Source organism: Benincasa hispida, chromosome 3, assembly GCF_009727055.1.
Source record: "Benincasa hispida cultivar B227 chromosome 3, ASM972705v1, whole genome shotgun sequence".
In the NCBI taxonomy this organism is placed as follows: Eukaryota; Viridiplantae; Streptophyta; class Magnoliopsida; order Cucurbitales; family Cucurbitaceae; genus Benincasa; species Benincasa hispida.
In genome coordinates this window covers 5,525,899-5,542,606 of record NC_052351.1, presented here as the reverse complement: position 1 = coordinate 5,542,606, position 16,708 = coordinate 5,525,899, and the positions used below count along the sequence as shown (strand labels likewise).

At 36.8% G+C, this 16,708-nt stretch overlaps 1 protein-coding gene and 1 pseudogene across 3 annotated transcripts in view; both read left to right on the top strand.

Annotated features, from left to right (window-relative positions):
- The first annotated feature begins 8,228 nt into the window (after positions 1 to 8,228).
- Positions 8,229 to 16,708, top strand: part of LOC120073371 (vacuolar protein sorting-associated protein 54, chloroplastic) — a 29,590-nt gene continuing 21,110 nt past the window's right edge. For 2 of the 3 annotated variants that reach the window (XM_039026189.1, XM_039026188.1), the window contains exons 1-6: positions 8,229 to 9,187; positions 10,143 to 10,205; positions 10,727 to 10,806; positions 14,806 to 14,920; positions 15,743 to 15,817; positions 16,300 to 16,456. In XM_039026189.1, coding sequence (XP_038882117.1) covers positions 8,378 to 9,187; positions 10,143 to 10,205; positions 10,727 to 10,806; positions 14,806 to 14,920; positions 15,743 to 15,817; positions 16,300 to 16,456 — 1,300 coding nt within the window. In that variant the 5' untranslated portion in view covers positions 8,229 to 8,377. The remainder of the gene's footprint in view (positions 9,188 to 10,142; positions 10,206 to 10,726; positions 10,807 to 14,805; positions 14,921 to 15,742; positions 15,818 to 16,299; positions 16,457 to 16,708) is intronic. The other variant, XM_039026187.1, reaches the window with a different exon arrangement.
- LOC120074851 lies at positions 12,488 to 12,573 on the top strand (annotated as a pseudogene).

The following is a 16,708-nucleotide window of genomic DNA, read 5'->3' as shown; positions in this document are numbered from 1 at the left end:
ATTATGCGTTGATACCTTAGGCTAGTTGTATGCATTGAGAATCACCCTAGTGAACGCATATTGAAGGGAATGAATGCTTCAGAAGGTTGAGCTCATAAGGAAGACGTCATCCTAACATGTGGCTTGTTGAGAAGAAACCTTCGAACTTAAGGATTTGAGGTGGAGGCTTGAGGAGACATGCAAATTTGGTCTCATGCATTGGCAATGTAAAAGAAATACATCCAACACTTGCATGGATCAAACCTTGCATTGGTAGACATCTCAAGCAAGAGGTGGAAGGGGCTGAAGGTTGGCAATTTTTAAGAGTAACACATGGAGGAAGAGGTATCGACCTTGGAGAGCCTTTGAACGCCTATAAATAAGGCTAGGGACTTTAGATGAGAACTCAATTCTTTTCAAAGGACATAAAGAAGAGTGTTTTGGGAAGAGGCTATGCATTGATGGTAAGACCATGCGTTGGTCAAGAGATTCCAAGAGGGGAGATGCTGTCGGACAGAAAGGTCAGAAAGTAGCATCAAATTGGGACGAGGAGTTCTCCTAGAATACTTATGCGTTTAATGTGATTCTAAAGACATCCAAAAGCTAAAAGAGTATAATTTTCATGGTGGGGCTGCCGGAGAAGAAGCTCCAAGGAATCGGGCTGGAGACTGAGGAAAATATAGAAGGGTCGAGCTGTCGGGTAAGCTGGGCCAGTCTTGATGTTTTGATGTTTTCGGCCAAACCATGGAAATTTATGAGCTATGATTTTTAGGTAAGCTTTTTGCGACATTTTAAAGAATATTTGTAGAAGGAAGCAACTCGAGATAAAGCCTAGAACTATGAGTAGTTTGAGCTTTAATTTGAATATGGAATTTAGGGTTCAAAAGAGGAGCCCGAGAAGACTAAGGAACTTCTAGAGAGAAAAGTTCCTAAACGACCAAGGTGAGTGGTACTTTACTTTAAGTCTTAAAGCATATCTTTTAGAGTAATTTGTATATGCTTAGGTTATTAATGAGTATCTATTGTGAGAATGAGATTATGTGATCGAGATAGTCAGAGGGTCAATGGACCTAGTGCCTGAGCCTGTAAGCAAAACCTCACAGGATGGTCAAGGGACACGAGAAGTCTAGTTCCTGAGCTTGTGGGAGGATCCTCGTATGGGATAGTCAGAGGGTCGACGGGCCTAGCTTCTGAGCCTATGAGCAAGGAGTTATGTGCACATAGGAGACAGAGGGAACGTAAAAGTAAGCGTTGTAGCTAGTAACAATTATCTATCTACCGTGTGTGTAGGTAGACAACATACTCATTCTAGTTAGTTATCAGTTTGGCTATCTACCGTGCGCGTAGATAAAGTTGTGGTTAGACTCACTCAAGGCGGAGGTTTGAATGTAACCTCGTATTCGTGATATGCTTGTTAATTACGAGTTGAAATAGACTCTAAAAGTTGCTTACCACTCACTGAGCTTTGTAAAAACTCATTATGTTATTTCATGTTTTTCTTCCCAGGTAGCGGAAGGTGAAGAGTTCCAGGGTTCTGCTAAGGTCAAGGTCTGCCACATGCCACAGTTACACTTTCGGAGGGTTTTACAGTTGTTGTAAATTTTGTAGATAAGTCTTGAAGTTGTATAAACGTTATATCGTTGTAATATAAGATGGGCCTACTTAATCCGTTGTAGTTTTCCTCCTTGACTTAATCAGTTGGTTGTTGAATTTGTTCATTGGTATCAGAGTTATTTCCGCAAGAGTTATTAGGCAGTAAGTGTCAACCAAAGGGTTGATAACTGTTGTCAGTCACGCCCTTTCCTAGGCTCAGAAGGTAGTCAGGGGTGAGCTGTGACAATGTAAATGAGATTGACATTAAGTGTCATGGAATAGAAAAAAAGCTATGGTTTATATGTTTCATAAGATGAAATATTAAAATTCTAGGTTATAAATATAGTATGGTATGTTGATTATCATTTTTATTTCTAATAATATTAATTATTGGATAATTATCTCTTGTTCTCTAATAACCAGTTGAGTGGGAGGTTATTGGTGGTTTCATGGTAACCGTGAGATAAAAAGAAAAGATGTTTTCCCTAATTTTAGAGATATTGATTTGAGATTTTCAATCTCGGAAAGTTCTCACAGAAAAGTTGTTAAGTAAATAAGATTTACTAAACGACAGCTTGGAGAGACTAGACGATCGTGGAGTGTTTCTATACGATAGACACTTAGCTGGCCGATGAGCTAAACAATTGCATAACTTTAGCTAGACGATCACATAGCTTTTGTTAAACGATCGAGCATCATCCTATACGACAGGCTTTGACATCTCCTACTTGCTCAATCGTTTACACGATTGTTCTTCTCCGGTCTCTACCTCTAACCAAGTCCATACAGAACCCACATTATGGATTCTTATACTGAGAATACCAAGATAACCCTTTAGTGGTATCATACTCAACTTGACATAGTCGAGGTTATGTGGAGGCCGTTCATGGTGTTTGGGGTGTTCGTGACTTGGAGATCACGGTGTTCGAGTCCTTTGTTGATCGTGTTGTGTAGCGATCGTGGTGGACGAGCATTCGCGTGTTGCAGTGTTGCTGTGAATGAGTGTTCATGATCAAGGGAGTTGAAGATGAGTCTTCAAAGATATGTGAATTCTTCCCTTAATCGTCTAGTAAAGTATGTTGTAATTTATATTTATGCATCGCCCGTTGTTTCCGTTTGTGATTGTAATTGTAATGTTCATATACGATTGAAATTTGGAACGATTCTTCCGCTGCTCGTGGAAAACCTCACGTCCGATTTTCTTCATAAAACTAAAATTAAATGTAGTTTAAGTTCTTATTGATTTTGAATTCTTCCACTGCATGTTACATTACTCCTTCAGAAACAATATGTTGTCTAGTTGTGGGCAAATAAATATTTATGGTACTATTTTTTGTGATAAATTTGTACTAAATTTGTAGAATATAATTGGTGTTGTACATTTAACTAAGCAAATAAATAACCAAGCAATCACCCAAAACTAAGTAAAAGATCATTTAAGATTATGTGCAAGTAAACGATTCAACTTGATCAGAGTGTTTCCACCATACATTCCTTGAGCATAGTTGAGAATATCTTGTTGGTGGTCTATCTGAAGAATCCAACTCAAACTCGTGGAGATTCTGCTGAAATCATGAAGAGAAATACAAAGGTATTTTCATGTTCAAACCCTCTTTTGAAAACTTCATGAGTAGCATGTTTAAAACTCAAATTAAATGTAGTTTAAGTGCTTATTAATTATGAGTTCTTCCGTTGTATGTTATATTACTCCTTCAAAAATAATATGTTGCCCAGTTGTGGGCAAATAAATATTTATGGTACTGATTTTTTGTGACAAATTCGTGCTAAATTTGTAGAATGTAACTGGTGTTGTACATTTAACTAAGCAGATAAATTACAAGCAATCGCATTGGGCAACTAAGTAAAGGTCAATTAAGATTATGTGCAAGATCGTTTAAGAATATATAAACGATCGTTTAGAAAATCTATACGATCATTTAATATTATCTAAACGATCGCGCATAATTAGCTAAACGATCGTACATAATTAATTAAGCAATCGGGCACAAATATCTAAGAGAACACGTACAACTAACTAAGCGATCGTATAGAAATAACTAAGCGATCGCTCAAAAAAATTACATATCGTTTAGTCTAGATGGGCCAGTACCAGGTGTAATCAATGTTCTCTGCACGTTTTCTTGTTATGTCCTCTCTGACCACATCGTGTACACCTATGTATTTGTCGTGGCTCTCCAATTGAAGGTATCCTGACGGTTTAACGTCAACCTACACTTAATACCTTTTGCAGTGGTAGAATTGGTTTAAAATCTTCAAAATCTGTATTCGTTAGCCAACATAGTTCCTGTCCCGAAAAAGGACGACAGACGCCATTTTTGTCTGTGTCCAACTGGGAAGATTGGTTCGGCGTAAGCAGCAAGCAAACACTCAACTGTAAATCATTTTGCACATAATGTTTGAACATTAATATTTCTCAGGGTCATTGCAGATATTGCATGGGAGCACCGAATCTCGATGCAATTAAACTCCATACAAGTACATGTCTGTGAACGAAGATCAAGCCCCCTCCATATCCATTGTCCACATAAATTATATGCATATCCACCGGGGAAACACGATATGTTCTAGACATCAATTCCGATTCCTTATGAATACTCATTGCATAATTAGTTACAATGTTTGTGCATGCCATTGCATGTGTACATCGGATATAGAACCAACCTTGTAGCCACTATGGATATACTCTAATAGCTTCGTGATTGGTAGTTCTCGTGCATCTTTCAACACTCCATCGAGGCATTCTACTATATTTGTCGTCATCTTGTCATAACTACAATAGACTTGATCAACCCTTGCCCACCGTTGTAATCCAACCTTCTCAAGATAGGCCGTTACATCAGGATATTGATGGAGCTTAGCCTAATACATCTGAAAATCATACATTCTATAAGCTTTCGCCGTTAGGTAGAAGTGTGGGATTATGTCTTTGTTCTTGAATTTGTCATCCAAATTGTTCCGAATATGGTATATACATAGGGCATGAAATGTATTAGGGAATATACTTGCAACAACCTTTGTAATTAAGATGTGACGATATGATATAATCACTAAATTGGGAACGTCTCCTATCAAATCCTTCAAATGAGTCATAAACCAAGTCCATGATGTATCGTTCTCACCATCTACAATACCGAAGGTGATAGGATATATATTATTATTTCCATCGATACATGTTGCTATTAACAACACACCTTTGTATTTCTCGTGCAAATGAGTCCCATCAATAGCGATTACTGGGCAGATGCAGTTCAGAAAACCCCTGATACATGGACCAAGTGTCATGAAGACGTATTTAAAGTATTGTGCGTCCTCTACTTCAACCTCAAATATCGTACTTGGATTTGCAAACTTAAGTGCCTTGCCATATGCCCTAACAATAGCATATGATCCTTCTGGCGACCCTCGTGCGAACACCAATCCGTACTCTCTAGCGCGATAAGCCCGCTCGTAACTTATGTTCACTTCATTATCTCATCGGATGTCCTCAATTATATCCCTTGGGCGGTATGTTCGACCAACTTATTCGTATTTGGACTTTATTAAGTGTCCAATAACCCAACTGTTTGCTTGTCAATGATTACCAATTCTCATTTCAGGAGAACATGTATGTTTGCTTGGATATTTCATCACTTTGAAGGAATCACTTTTTTTTTTTTTTGCATGGACCCTCCACTTGCATTCCTCCATCGAACACCAGATAGTTAACAAGCTCTTTGTTGACTTTTTTATACAGTAGTCAAAGTTCTATCTTATTGCAAGCATCGATAATTTAACTAACAGACCTTATTTCGAAAAGAAAATTTGACCGACTTTTATATCTTCGTCATTCAAACAGTCATTAGGTATTGTGATGAGGTCGTCATACAATGGGTCCTCTGGTGGTCTGGGTATACCAACAAATGGTTCAGTAGGAACGATGGAATGCATTAGAACCGAAGGCATCACAACTGGTGGGATGGGAGCAAGTGGGGTTGAAACATGGATGTTAGGTGTTGGAGAAGCTTGTGGTCCTGAAGATTGTCCATATCCATGTTCAGTATCGAATTATGAAGTACATCTGGGTTCACTGTTGTGACCGAACCAAGCTTCACTTCGATCATCCCCCAAGTTACATGGCTCAATATGATCATCAAGTGAAGACATGGTATGAATATTTGCGTGTCAGAATGGTTGCAGACTCATAATTTTGACTGGTTGAAATGGGTTGATTGATTGGATTGCAATGCTGGAACATATTGTCTGTGTGTAGTTATTTATGTACGATCGTTGATTGCAATGCTGGAACATATTGTATGCGTGTAGTTATTTATGTATGATCGCTTAGTTATTTATACTTGATCGCTTAGTAATTTGTGCATGATCGCTCAGTTCATTATGTACGATCGCTTAGCCAATTGTGCGCATTAGTTTAGATAGTATTAAACGATAGTCTAGAAAATCTATACGATCATTTACAAATTCTTTACTTAGTTAGTGAATTAATTACTTCTGTACGATCACTTAGTTATTTGTACGCGATCGCTTAGTTATTTATGGGCGATCACTCAGTTAAATGTGTACGATCGCTTAGCTAATTATGCGCGATCCTTTAGATATGATCGTATAGAACATTTAAACAATCGTTTAGAAAACTCTAGCCGATCATTTAGAAAATCTGTATGATCGTTTACATATTCTTTACTTAGTCAGAGAACTAATTATTTATGTACGATCGCTTAGTAATTTGCACGCCATCGTTTAGTTATTTGTGGGCGATCGTTTAGATAGTATTAAGTGATCGTATAGAAAATCTAAACGATCGTTTAGAAAAATTAGAAAAATTCTATACAATAGCCAATTTAACGATCGTTTAGACAATCTATACAATCGTTTAGAAAATCTATGCCATCGTTTACTTGCACATAATCTTAAATGATCTTTTACTTAGTTTTGGACGATTGCTTAGCTATTTATTTGCTTAGTTAAATGTACAACACCAATTATATTCTACAATTTTAGCACAAATTTATCACAAAAAATATTAACATAAATATTTATTTGCTCACAATTGGGCAACATATTGTTTCCTATACAATCCCATATTCACCTGTGTTAACTCAGCCCAATCAGTCCCAGTTACAAAATATTCTATAAATTTAGTACAAATTATTCCACAATCCAGAGACTTGCCCCCTTGGAGGGTCGCATTCAATCTCCTAACTTCCCATTCCCCATACTCGAACTTCTTATGTTGTTTGTCGAATCTGACAGAAATCAATATGGACGATATTGCTCTGGCCACATTCATCAGATGACCCTCAACTATGTCGCCACCGATGTAGTTTGGCATGGAGACGAATACAAAGATTGTGCACTCTTGTAGATCGATGGCAAGCATAAGCCAGTGTTGTTTGATGTTGATTGGCCCAAATACGAAGTCAACGTCTTTCCATGCTGGCTCGTATTCTTTGTAATGTCCAAGCACGTAGTCAAGGAAGAAGCGAGAGTCCACCCAAAACCTCACGTGTGCTTCATCATCCAATCAGCCTGGCACTTTGCCATCCTCTATTTCAATACCGTTTGACCGGATCTTAAAAGCAACACCCTCTGGCTTGATCAAAGCATCCTGGGAAAGGCAAGATGTAAATACTTGCTTGAGTTAATAGTAGTTTCAACAGATATGTGAAATTTCCATACCATGAAGCTCGAATCAATGACCGTGAATCGAGTCGTACAGAGATCAGGTTTTGAATGCAACTTCTGATGTACGTGCATTAAAAGGAGATCCATAGTCTGGTATAACAAAGAAAAGTATAAGTTGAGCTTAAAAGATACTAAAGAAAATTATAAACAATCGTTTAGAAATACTAAGCGATCGCTTATAACTTTCAATGCGATTGTTTATTAGAATTCTAATTCTAATCGATCATTTAGAAACTTCTAATTGATCGCTTAGAATTTTGTAGTTTAGAAAATTCTAATAGATCATTTATTAGAATTATAATTCTAATCGATCGTTTGGAAAATTCTAAGCAATCGTTCGAGAACTCTAAGCGATCGTTTCAAAAACTCTAAGCGATCGTTTGGACAACTCTAAGCGATCGTTTGGAAAACTCTAAGCGATCGTTTGGAAAACTCTACGAGATCGTTTAGAAAATTCTAAGCGATCGTTTATTAGAATTCTAATTGTAAGCGATTGCTTTTTGTGAACGATCGTGTGGAATTTTCTGAACGATCGATTGGAATTTTCTGAACAATCGTGTAGAATTTTCTGAATGATCGATCTTAGTTAATGAATTAACAGAAATACTCACGTCTCCATACACCCATGTATTATTCTCAAGCGTTCTGAAGAAATCCTTGGTCCTGAATGTATATACTACCGTCCGCTCCTTGTTTTTTGTATTAGGACTTCTTTTCCATTTATTGTATGCATTCCACATAACATCAGGGACTGGGAAGCATGGGTCATAGGAACGAACGGTCCTTATGGGGAACTCAGGTATAGGATCAAGGGGCATAATCCTTCTACTATCGACCTCAAAGACAAGAAAAAAGAAATGTGGTGCTTGAGGAGTTTTAAAAACTAGAAATAATTTTGGTATTTCGCATGAAAAAATAGAAAAAATTTTAAATGAGGTAATTGGTTGAAAAGTTTTTGGGTATTGGGCCCTTTGGTGAAATTTTCCGCTGAGATCTGTCTGAAACACTTCATCTCGATCTCTATCTCGTTTTGCTTTCGATTTCGACTACTGAATGTGATCTTTACAGTCCGCCATTAGTTCATGATTCTAAGATCTTGAGCATGGAGTCCCAGCCTTCCCAATCGGGAAGGTCCCCGACTGACTATTCCACCCTCGTTAGTAGACAAACGAGTCTTGGTCGAACTACTTCCTCCTCCTCCGCTAAATCCAACTCCGATGCCAGCAGCCAGAGCTTGTCTTCGATTCTCAACAACCCGCACGCTGGAAAATCCGATGCGTCCTGGGTTGGCTGGTGGTCGTCTTCGTCCACCATCAGCCCACCTGAGTTCATGCCCCTGGCTTCCACCATAGCCACATCCGAAGTTACTCGATTCGATTTTAACAACTACACGGCCCTGATCTCGGATTCTTTTAATCGATTCGAGGACATACGGAACCATTCCAGCAAGGAGAACGGTGGCTTGGATAGCATTGGTGGCCAGGGAGAGGCCCTTGTGGCTTGTTTGAGAGAGGTTCCCGCGCTTTACTTCAAAGAAGATTTCGCATTGGAGGACGGGGCGACATTCCGTGCAGCGTGCCCCTTCTTGAACGTATCGCAGAATTTGGTGCTGCAAGAGAAGCTTTCGCATTATTTAGATGTGGTGGAATTGCATTTAGTCAAGGAAATTTCACTGCGTTCCAATTCTTTCTTCGAGGCTCAGGGGCAGCTACAAGACTTAAATGTCAAGATAGTGGAGGGGTGTAGCCGGATACGGCAATTAAAGGAGACCATACGGCTCTTGGATGCTGATTTGGTGGATTCTGCCAGGGAAATTCAGGAGCAGAATGCGACCAGGAACAATTTGTTGGCTCTTCAGCAGAAATTGAAGCTTATTTTATATGTTAATCAGGCCATTTCCGCTCTTAAATTGGTACTTTAATTAGTTCATTTCATCATACGTATGGCACAATTTACTTGCTATGTTTTTCTTTTCTTTTGCTTCTCGGATGTGCCTTTCGTTCCTAAGTTCTTACCTCGTGTACTTGGTTGTTTTCGGTGCACTAAGTCGTAGCAAATCGCAATTGTTGTCAGAGTGCTTGCTTTTACGTTTCAATCCGAAGGCTTGAAAGCTTATAATTGAATCTTTTAGCCCATGATCCTATGACCATGTTCAATCTCGAAGCTGTTACTAATTCATAAAGAATGAAATTTGCAAGTACTTCTACATTTGGGAAGCTAACGTATTCAGGACTTGTGCAGTAGTTTTTAGATTAAAGGTCTTGAGATCACCAAGGCAATCCAGATACATCGTTATCCTATGAAAATAAAGCTTGTATGGTTCTTCTGTTAAGAGGTCTTAACATCCAAGATAAAGTTCAAATGAAAAATTTGTGCTCGTCTTTCTCCAAGTTGGTGTGTCAGGTGAACAGATTTAGAATAGCCGGATCACCTTGTCGTTTAGTCCCTTTTTAGCATGAGATTATGGACAAACCGTGTTGAATTCCTGCCGAGAGAGACTGTACACATTATTCTGCTTTCTGCTTTTGTCATGACTTCTAAAAGAAAGCCAAAATTTTGTGGCTCAATGCCATTAGAGATATTTTGTGGGAGGTTTGGTTAGAAAGAAATATGAGTCTTTCCTGAAGAATAACGCTGATGGCTTCATAATGAATCATAAGTTTTTGCTTCCTTCAATTGTAATATTTACCCCCTTTTCTCTTTTTCTTTTGAAGATTAATATAATTTTTATTTAACAAACTGTGAACCAGACTTGTGAGTGCGAAAGAGGAAGCATATAATGTGTAACTTCTCTTTCCTCTTTATAAAGGTATGATATTGGCCATGGATTCATATCTAGTAGTGATGGTCGATCTTTTGTCATACAGCTAGTAGCATCAGCAGATTGTGCTGGAGCTTTGGATGTGACTGATGATTTACTACATCTTCTGGTATTTTCTCATCCTATGAATTAGATAGTTTTATTTTTTAGATCTATAATGTTAATCTGTCCTGTACAAGTTGAGTTCCATTCATATTTTTGGGTGATGATAGTGTAGTGCTGATATGCTCTATACTGTCTCGACTTTTGAAGTAAGAAATACCTAAAATTTAATGACAATGGAGGAATAAATACATGAATCTAGGAGGATATCAGCCTTGTAAGAAAGCAAAAATGAGATGATCGGGATGCCAAATTATTCACATTATGGTTAAGAAATTTAATTAGTAATTCCTGTTCCTATTAGTACTGATTCCATACAAATCTAAGTAATCTGTTAATGGTACTCATCAAGATATGGTTTCTAACTCTGCCCTGAAACAACAAACTTGGTTTACGTTTTTGTTTGATAAATTTATTTCCATTCCAAAAAGGTACTATATTGGTTCAGACTTCAGATCACTCAAATTTTTCTTGGTTGATCTGAAAACTGAGTAAATCCTTCTTAGTTCAGTTTCTTATGTGCTTTAGGAGGGTGATGAACTTGCTGGTCTACATTGCTTTCGCCACTTACGTGATCATGTAGCAGCATCAATTGAATCCATAACCAGGTAATATTTCTAACTTATTGTTGTACAAGTGAGAAACAATTAGGAAAGAAGAATTAGACGTTTATAAACATCCAATTACTTTTTTTTTCCTTCAATCGGGAACAAGACTTTTTCATCGGAATAATGAAATGAGTCCAAAATACAAAATACAAGATACAAAAATAGAAAATACAAGATCAAAACCAAAACAATACAATGAGAGAACTGAAAGACTACTCCATCTAAAATAAAAGAGGCTTTGCTAATCAAAGAAACCACAATTAATAAAATATGCAACTGAGACGACATCTAGCAGAGTATTGAACTTGAATCTTCAAATGAAACTTTGGGAATTAAAAGGTGTTGAGTGTGAATTCGAAACATGAACACGAAGTATGAAAAGCTGGCCTGCGACGCTTACTTCAGCCTTACTAGAAGCCAAAACTGCAGAGGAAAAAAGATCTTCTGAATTAACAAACCCAAAACTTCAAAAATCTGTTGAGAAGACTCGCATATTCCAAAACAAAGGCCATACGTGGAATTAAAGCAGCAAAATGGTTGTAAAAATAGATACTAAAACTTCAAGCTGAGCGAAGAACATCCAGTTACTTCTTTAGTACAGAATTGGGGGAATTCCATCTGTCACTATAGCTATCAGCTTTCCATTTTGAACCATGCCATATACAGAGAGCATTAACCGTCAGCATGTTAAACTTAGTCCCATGCCTGTACCAAATGACGTAAATCATGAGCCGTAGGTTGGTAGAAATGGCTGTCCATTTCATTTCCTTCTTTTTTTCTGTTTTATTGATGGAAAAAGCTCTATTATTTTGTTATGTTTCTAGGATGTCAACAGGTTCTAATGCATACGTATAATTTTGCTTCACTCATTGAACAATTAGTATTCATTTCTTGATTCTTGAAGCCATTTTGTTTTTTAAGCTAAATCTTAAGATTTATCACAATTTATTTATTTTTATATAAAATAAACTAAGTCCTAGATAATTAGTTCGAATCTGAGACATTTTTAAATAAGAAAATGAGCTTTCATTGAGAAATATGAAAGAATATACAAGGACAAGAAAAGAACCCGCACAAAAGGAGACCAAACCTACTGAAAGGGCCAATCCAAAAGGGTAACGTCTAACTGATAATCCAAAGAACACCCCACAAATCCTCCACCTCTCTGAAAATCATATTACTTTTTAAAGCCAAATTCATACACCATAAAACTGCAAAAAGCAAGCCTACCAAAAAAAACTCTCCCTTTATTCTTAGGAGGGTACAACACAACCTCCTCCATCATGGACGTAGAGTTTCTATTACGCTCAAAAGAAACCCAAACGACCGTAAATCTAGCAACCCAAGAACAAATGATCAATATCTTCCAACTCTATTTTGCATAAAATGCACCATTGAGGACCAAACACAAAGAAGAATGCCTCTGAATATGAACCAAAGTGTTGACTTTGCTATACAAAACTTGTGAGGTGAAAACTTTAACCTTCTTAGGAATTTCAACATTTCAAAGAGAGGAGAACACAGAGGCTTCTGAGGAAGGATGGAAAGTACCCAAAGACTAAGCCCTTCGAAGGATTTGAGAGCCAAAACCGAGAATCCCTTCTTCCTTGGCTGATCTGAGTATCATTTTTCTTTTTAATAAAAAACTTATTTTCATTATCAAAAGGAAGATACAAAAGAGGGGAAGAAATGGAACCATACAAAGACAATTAGCATGGCCCATGTGCAAGGATGACATGCACAAATCGAGAAATGGTCTATAGTTTGATGTGAATATCCTTAATCAACTCTAGAAGGGATATGGCCTCTTGTGTTTTAAACTAGTATGATACACAAGTTGTATCGTACAAGTGAAATTTCCAATAATGCCCTGCGGCGCTCCCCCCCCCACCCAAAAAAAAAAAAAAAAAAAAAAAATCAATCGTGAACTTGAATAGTCCAGTTCAATATATGAATTGTGAGGAATGAAACAAAATGGACTATCCCAATTCTAAGAAACGTAGAGAAAATAAGATTCAATTAAATATTTTATTAAACATCCCTTTAATACTCTTTTAAACTCATTGAAAGAAAACTGGAAACTTCAAAGAAATTGAAAAAAAATAGCCCGTCACAAAAGTAAAGCAGAGCGTGTAACAAGCATAGGTATAGGGTTTTTGGAAGAAGAGTAGCATAGGCATGTAGTGGGACAAGGCTAAATGGGAAGGAAGAAAGTTGGGATTTTTTAAGTTGAAATGTTGAATAAATGGTTGGAGTCTTTGGGTGATTGGGGTTTGCAACCTAAAGTTAGAGTGTTAATGATCAAATTCAACAAAGGCTATTCAGTGTCTTATTTAGAAGGAAAGAATAGCTAGAATTTTCTCAGATAAGTACAATTCTTTTGATTATTTTTGTGTACAGTTCAAGGCTTCCAATTAGGCTGCCAAATTCTAGATGTTATTCTTGTCGCTTCTGAAGCTATGGATGAGTGGCACTGTTGTGAGAAGAAAGGTGCTCTCTTAAAACTAGACCTGGAAAAGGCTTATGACAAAGTGGACTGGGCTTTTCTCGATGCTATTCTTAAACTTAAAGGTTTTGGTAAGAGATGGAGAAAATGGATTTGGGGCTGTCTGTCCTCGACCAACTTCTCTATTATTGTTAATGGTAGACCAAGGGGTAAGATCCTTGCTAAAGGGGGTTTAAGACAAGAGACCCCCTCGCTCATTTTCTCTTCACGATCGTGGGGGATGTCCTGAGTTGTCTGGTGCATTTTTGCAATGAAAGGAAGGTCATTAGAGGCTTCTCTTTTGGTAACTTGTTCTCTGAGTTAACCATCTCCAATATGCTGATGATACTCTTCTGTTATGCTCTTGGGAGGAGGGTAACTTAATGGCTTGGTGGACCATTGTCAATCTCTCTCTTGGGCTCGGGATTGTCTCTATACACATCTAAAACCTCTATTATGAGTTTTCTGGTGCATTTATTCAACATACGGCCTCTTGGTGGTGCACTAACTATACCAATTTATTTTGTAATTATAGTCTTTTGATGATCTCTAACAATTGGAAAGCTCTTCTGTATTAGCTTCTTGGGGAGGGATCTTCTCAACCCCTTGCCCTTAGGCTGTTCCATTGTTTTTTTTATGGAATGTACATGTGTGTTTCTTATATAAAAAAAAAATACAGTCCATGGCTTCCAATTGGAGTGGCCAACGCAAGTTCTTTTGTAACTCCACCTTCCTCATTAATTTTGGTTGGAAGGTTTTTTTAAAGGTTGTAAAAAAATCTTTAGGTTCTTCTTGGTTCTCTGGAATGAAAGGTTTTTCGTTTCTTATCCAAAAAAAAAAAAAAGTGTTGAATATATAGAAAGGAAAAAAAAAGAAAAGAAAAGAAAAGAAAAGAAAAGAAAAAAGTAGCGCATAGATGGAAGGAGGAAGGAAAAGTCTGGGAGGCCACAAGAAATGAAACGTTCAGTCTAGAAAGTTCATTTTAGTGGAAGTGCAGGGCTCGGGCTTTATTATGACATATTTAGCTATATTTTAATTTCTGATTCGCAAGTTAACCATATTGATTACCTCCATAATTGTGTGAGATAATTGACCACTAGGCCAAACTGAGGTGACGAGTCTATCCCCAAAAATCATAGACAAAATGAGATTTCGTATTTATGATCTCTTGGAGAATTGAGCTATTTGGTTTCTGTCCCACTCATAGTTTGAAATGTTCAGTTAAATGTAGAACTGTAACCCTGTTGATTCTGCTGTAGACTGCCTGTAATAGAAACAAGAGCATTCCACTCAATGACATGCTAAGACAATGCCAGGTTAAATATATTAAAAAATTATACTTTTACAGAATAGCATACAGTTATTGTTTCTGTATGACATGTAAGATGTTGATTTTGCATCTTATTGTTTTTGTAACTTTAAAAATGAGTGGCTAGCATCTATTATACATTATTATTATTTATATTTTTTTAATTCCCTCCAGAAACTGTTAACATATTAGTTTTGTGGTGTAGCATTCTTTCAGCAGAATTTATGCGTGCCTCAATTCATGATGCTGGAGATGTAGATATCGGAATTATAACTGAAACAAAAGCGTGGGCTTCAAATTTAATGAATGGAAAGGATGAAGTAAGTAAAATATTGGTATAGAAGGCCTTGAAAATATTTATTCTTTTGGTTTTCTGGTTTATCTTTTACTAGTTAGCTGAACTGAAGGATAGCTAATATGATATAACCTAAATCGAACTAGAATAGTATTGAAATCTAAAAGGTAAGGGGTACAAGATAACCCAAATATTTGGGTACTTGGAACCTCCTTTCTCTAGAGCTAACTCAAGCCTTAACCATTTAAACTTCGTCTTGGATCTTCTCGTTTACTAGCTTCTTCTTGGAGTTCCCAATCGAAGCTTTTTTCGGATTACTCTATTTAAGACATTTGTCTTAATTGGATCACTTTTGTCTTTTCTATGTAATCATGTACTCTTTAGTTTTATCAAGTGGACTTCTTTTTTATAAGGATATGATGAGGGTGCTAAGGTTGTGTCAACCTAGTTGAGATAGTCGGGTGCACCTGCCTATATCTCCTTGGTTAGTTGTATATTTGCTCTTTTATTTCTTGTACTTTGAGCATTAGACTATTTTCATTATATGCTAAGTTTTTTTTTTTTTTTTTTTTTTTTTTTTTTTTTTTTTTTAAGGGAAAAAACAATTCTTTGCCTCCCTCCTTCCTCACCCTCTCTATTTATTTATAACCAAATAGCATTACTAACTCCCTAGCTAATTACTTATATACCTTTAATAGCGATGAAAAAAATATATATTCCTATGCCCTTAATAGCATTCCTATCAAATTAGCTACTTACTTTGCATCTTATTTCTTTTATCGTTATTACTTGAGGACTAGTTTTATAATTTTGTTCCATGTAACATGTGTACTTCAAACTGTGGCAGGTCAAGTTGGACGAGGAAGAAACCTCCAACTTCCGCGATCGTCTTCTTCCTATTATTATTGGATTGCTCAGGACTGTGAGTTCTCATTATCCTACTACATTGTTTTGGTTGAAGAATAATTTCTTGTTCCTTCCTCTCTGTTGGACGTTGGATCCTTCATTTGTACATGAACATCCATAACTATCAACTACCTTGTCATTTTATCTTGATAATTGTAACAGTCCAGACAGTAACTGATCACCCAAAATCTCACATTAACAATTCTTACTTCCTCCCATCACCAAGGTTTATGCAATGGGTTTGTTGTGATAATCTGTCTTGTGGACAGTTTAAAGATGTTGATATGTACACTTATTCTCTAGATGTGGTTTTGATATGGCTTGATTATGAGCATTAGAGTTATTTAACTGTTGGTTTTGAAGCTTGTTCTTATTATCCTTTATTGTAACCTTTGTAATCTTGTTAAAAACTTTGTTTCTTGTTTAAGAAAAGATATGCATGTGCTTAATTTTCAATTCTGAACCTAATTTATTGCATATATATGATGAATTCTCCAGGCCAAGCTTCCTTCTGTCTTGAGGTTATATCGTGATGCAGTTACGGCTGATATGAAAACTGCTATTAAGAATGCAGTGGCAGAATTACTTCCTGTTCTTCTAATCAGGCCTCTTGACTCAGATTTTGCACCTGGGGAGAGAACGATGGATGCAGATGGTGAGATGTTGCTGAATCTTGATAGTCATCTGTCTGTACAACACCAATGCTTGATTAGACTTTTTTAATATGTAACAAGATAATTTCCTCCATATTTCTTACATGATATTAGTAATTTTATTGAAGATGATGAAATACAAAAGATTAAATTGAAAAGTCCAACTGAAACCAATAGCCTGAATGAAATCATAAGGTGATAGGCTAGTTAAGCTTTGAATTGTCACGACAAATCTAGTGTCCTTTAGCCTCTGT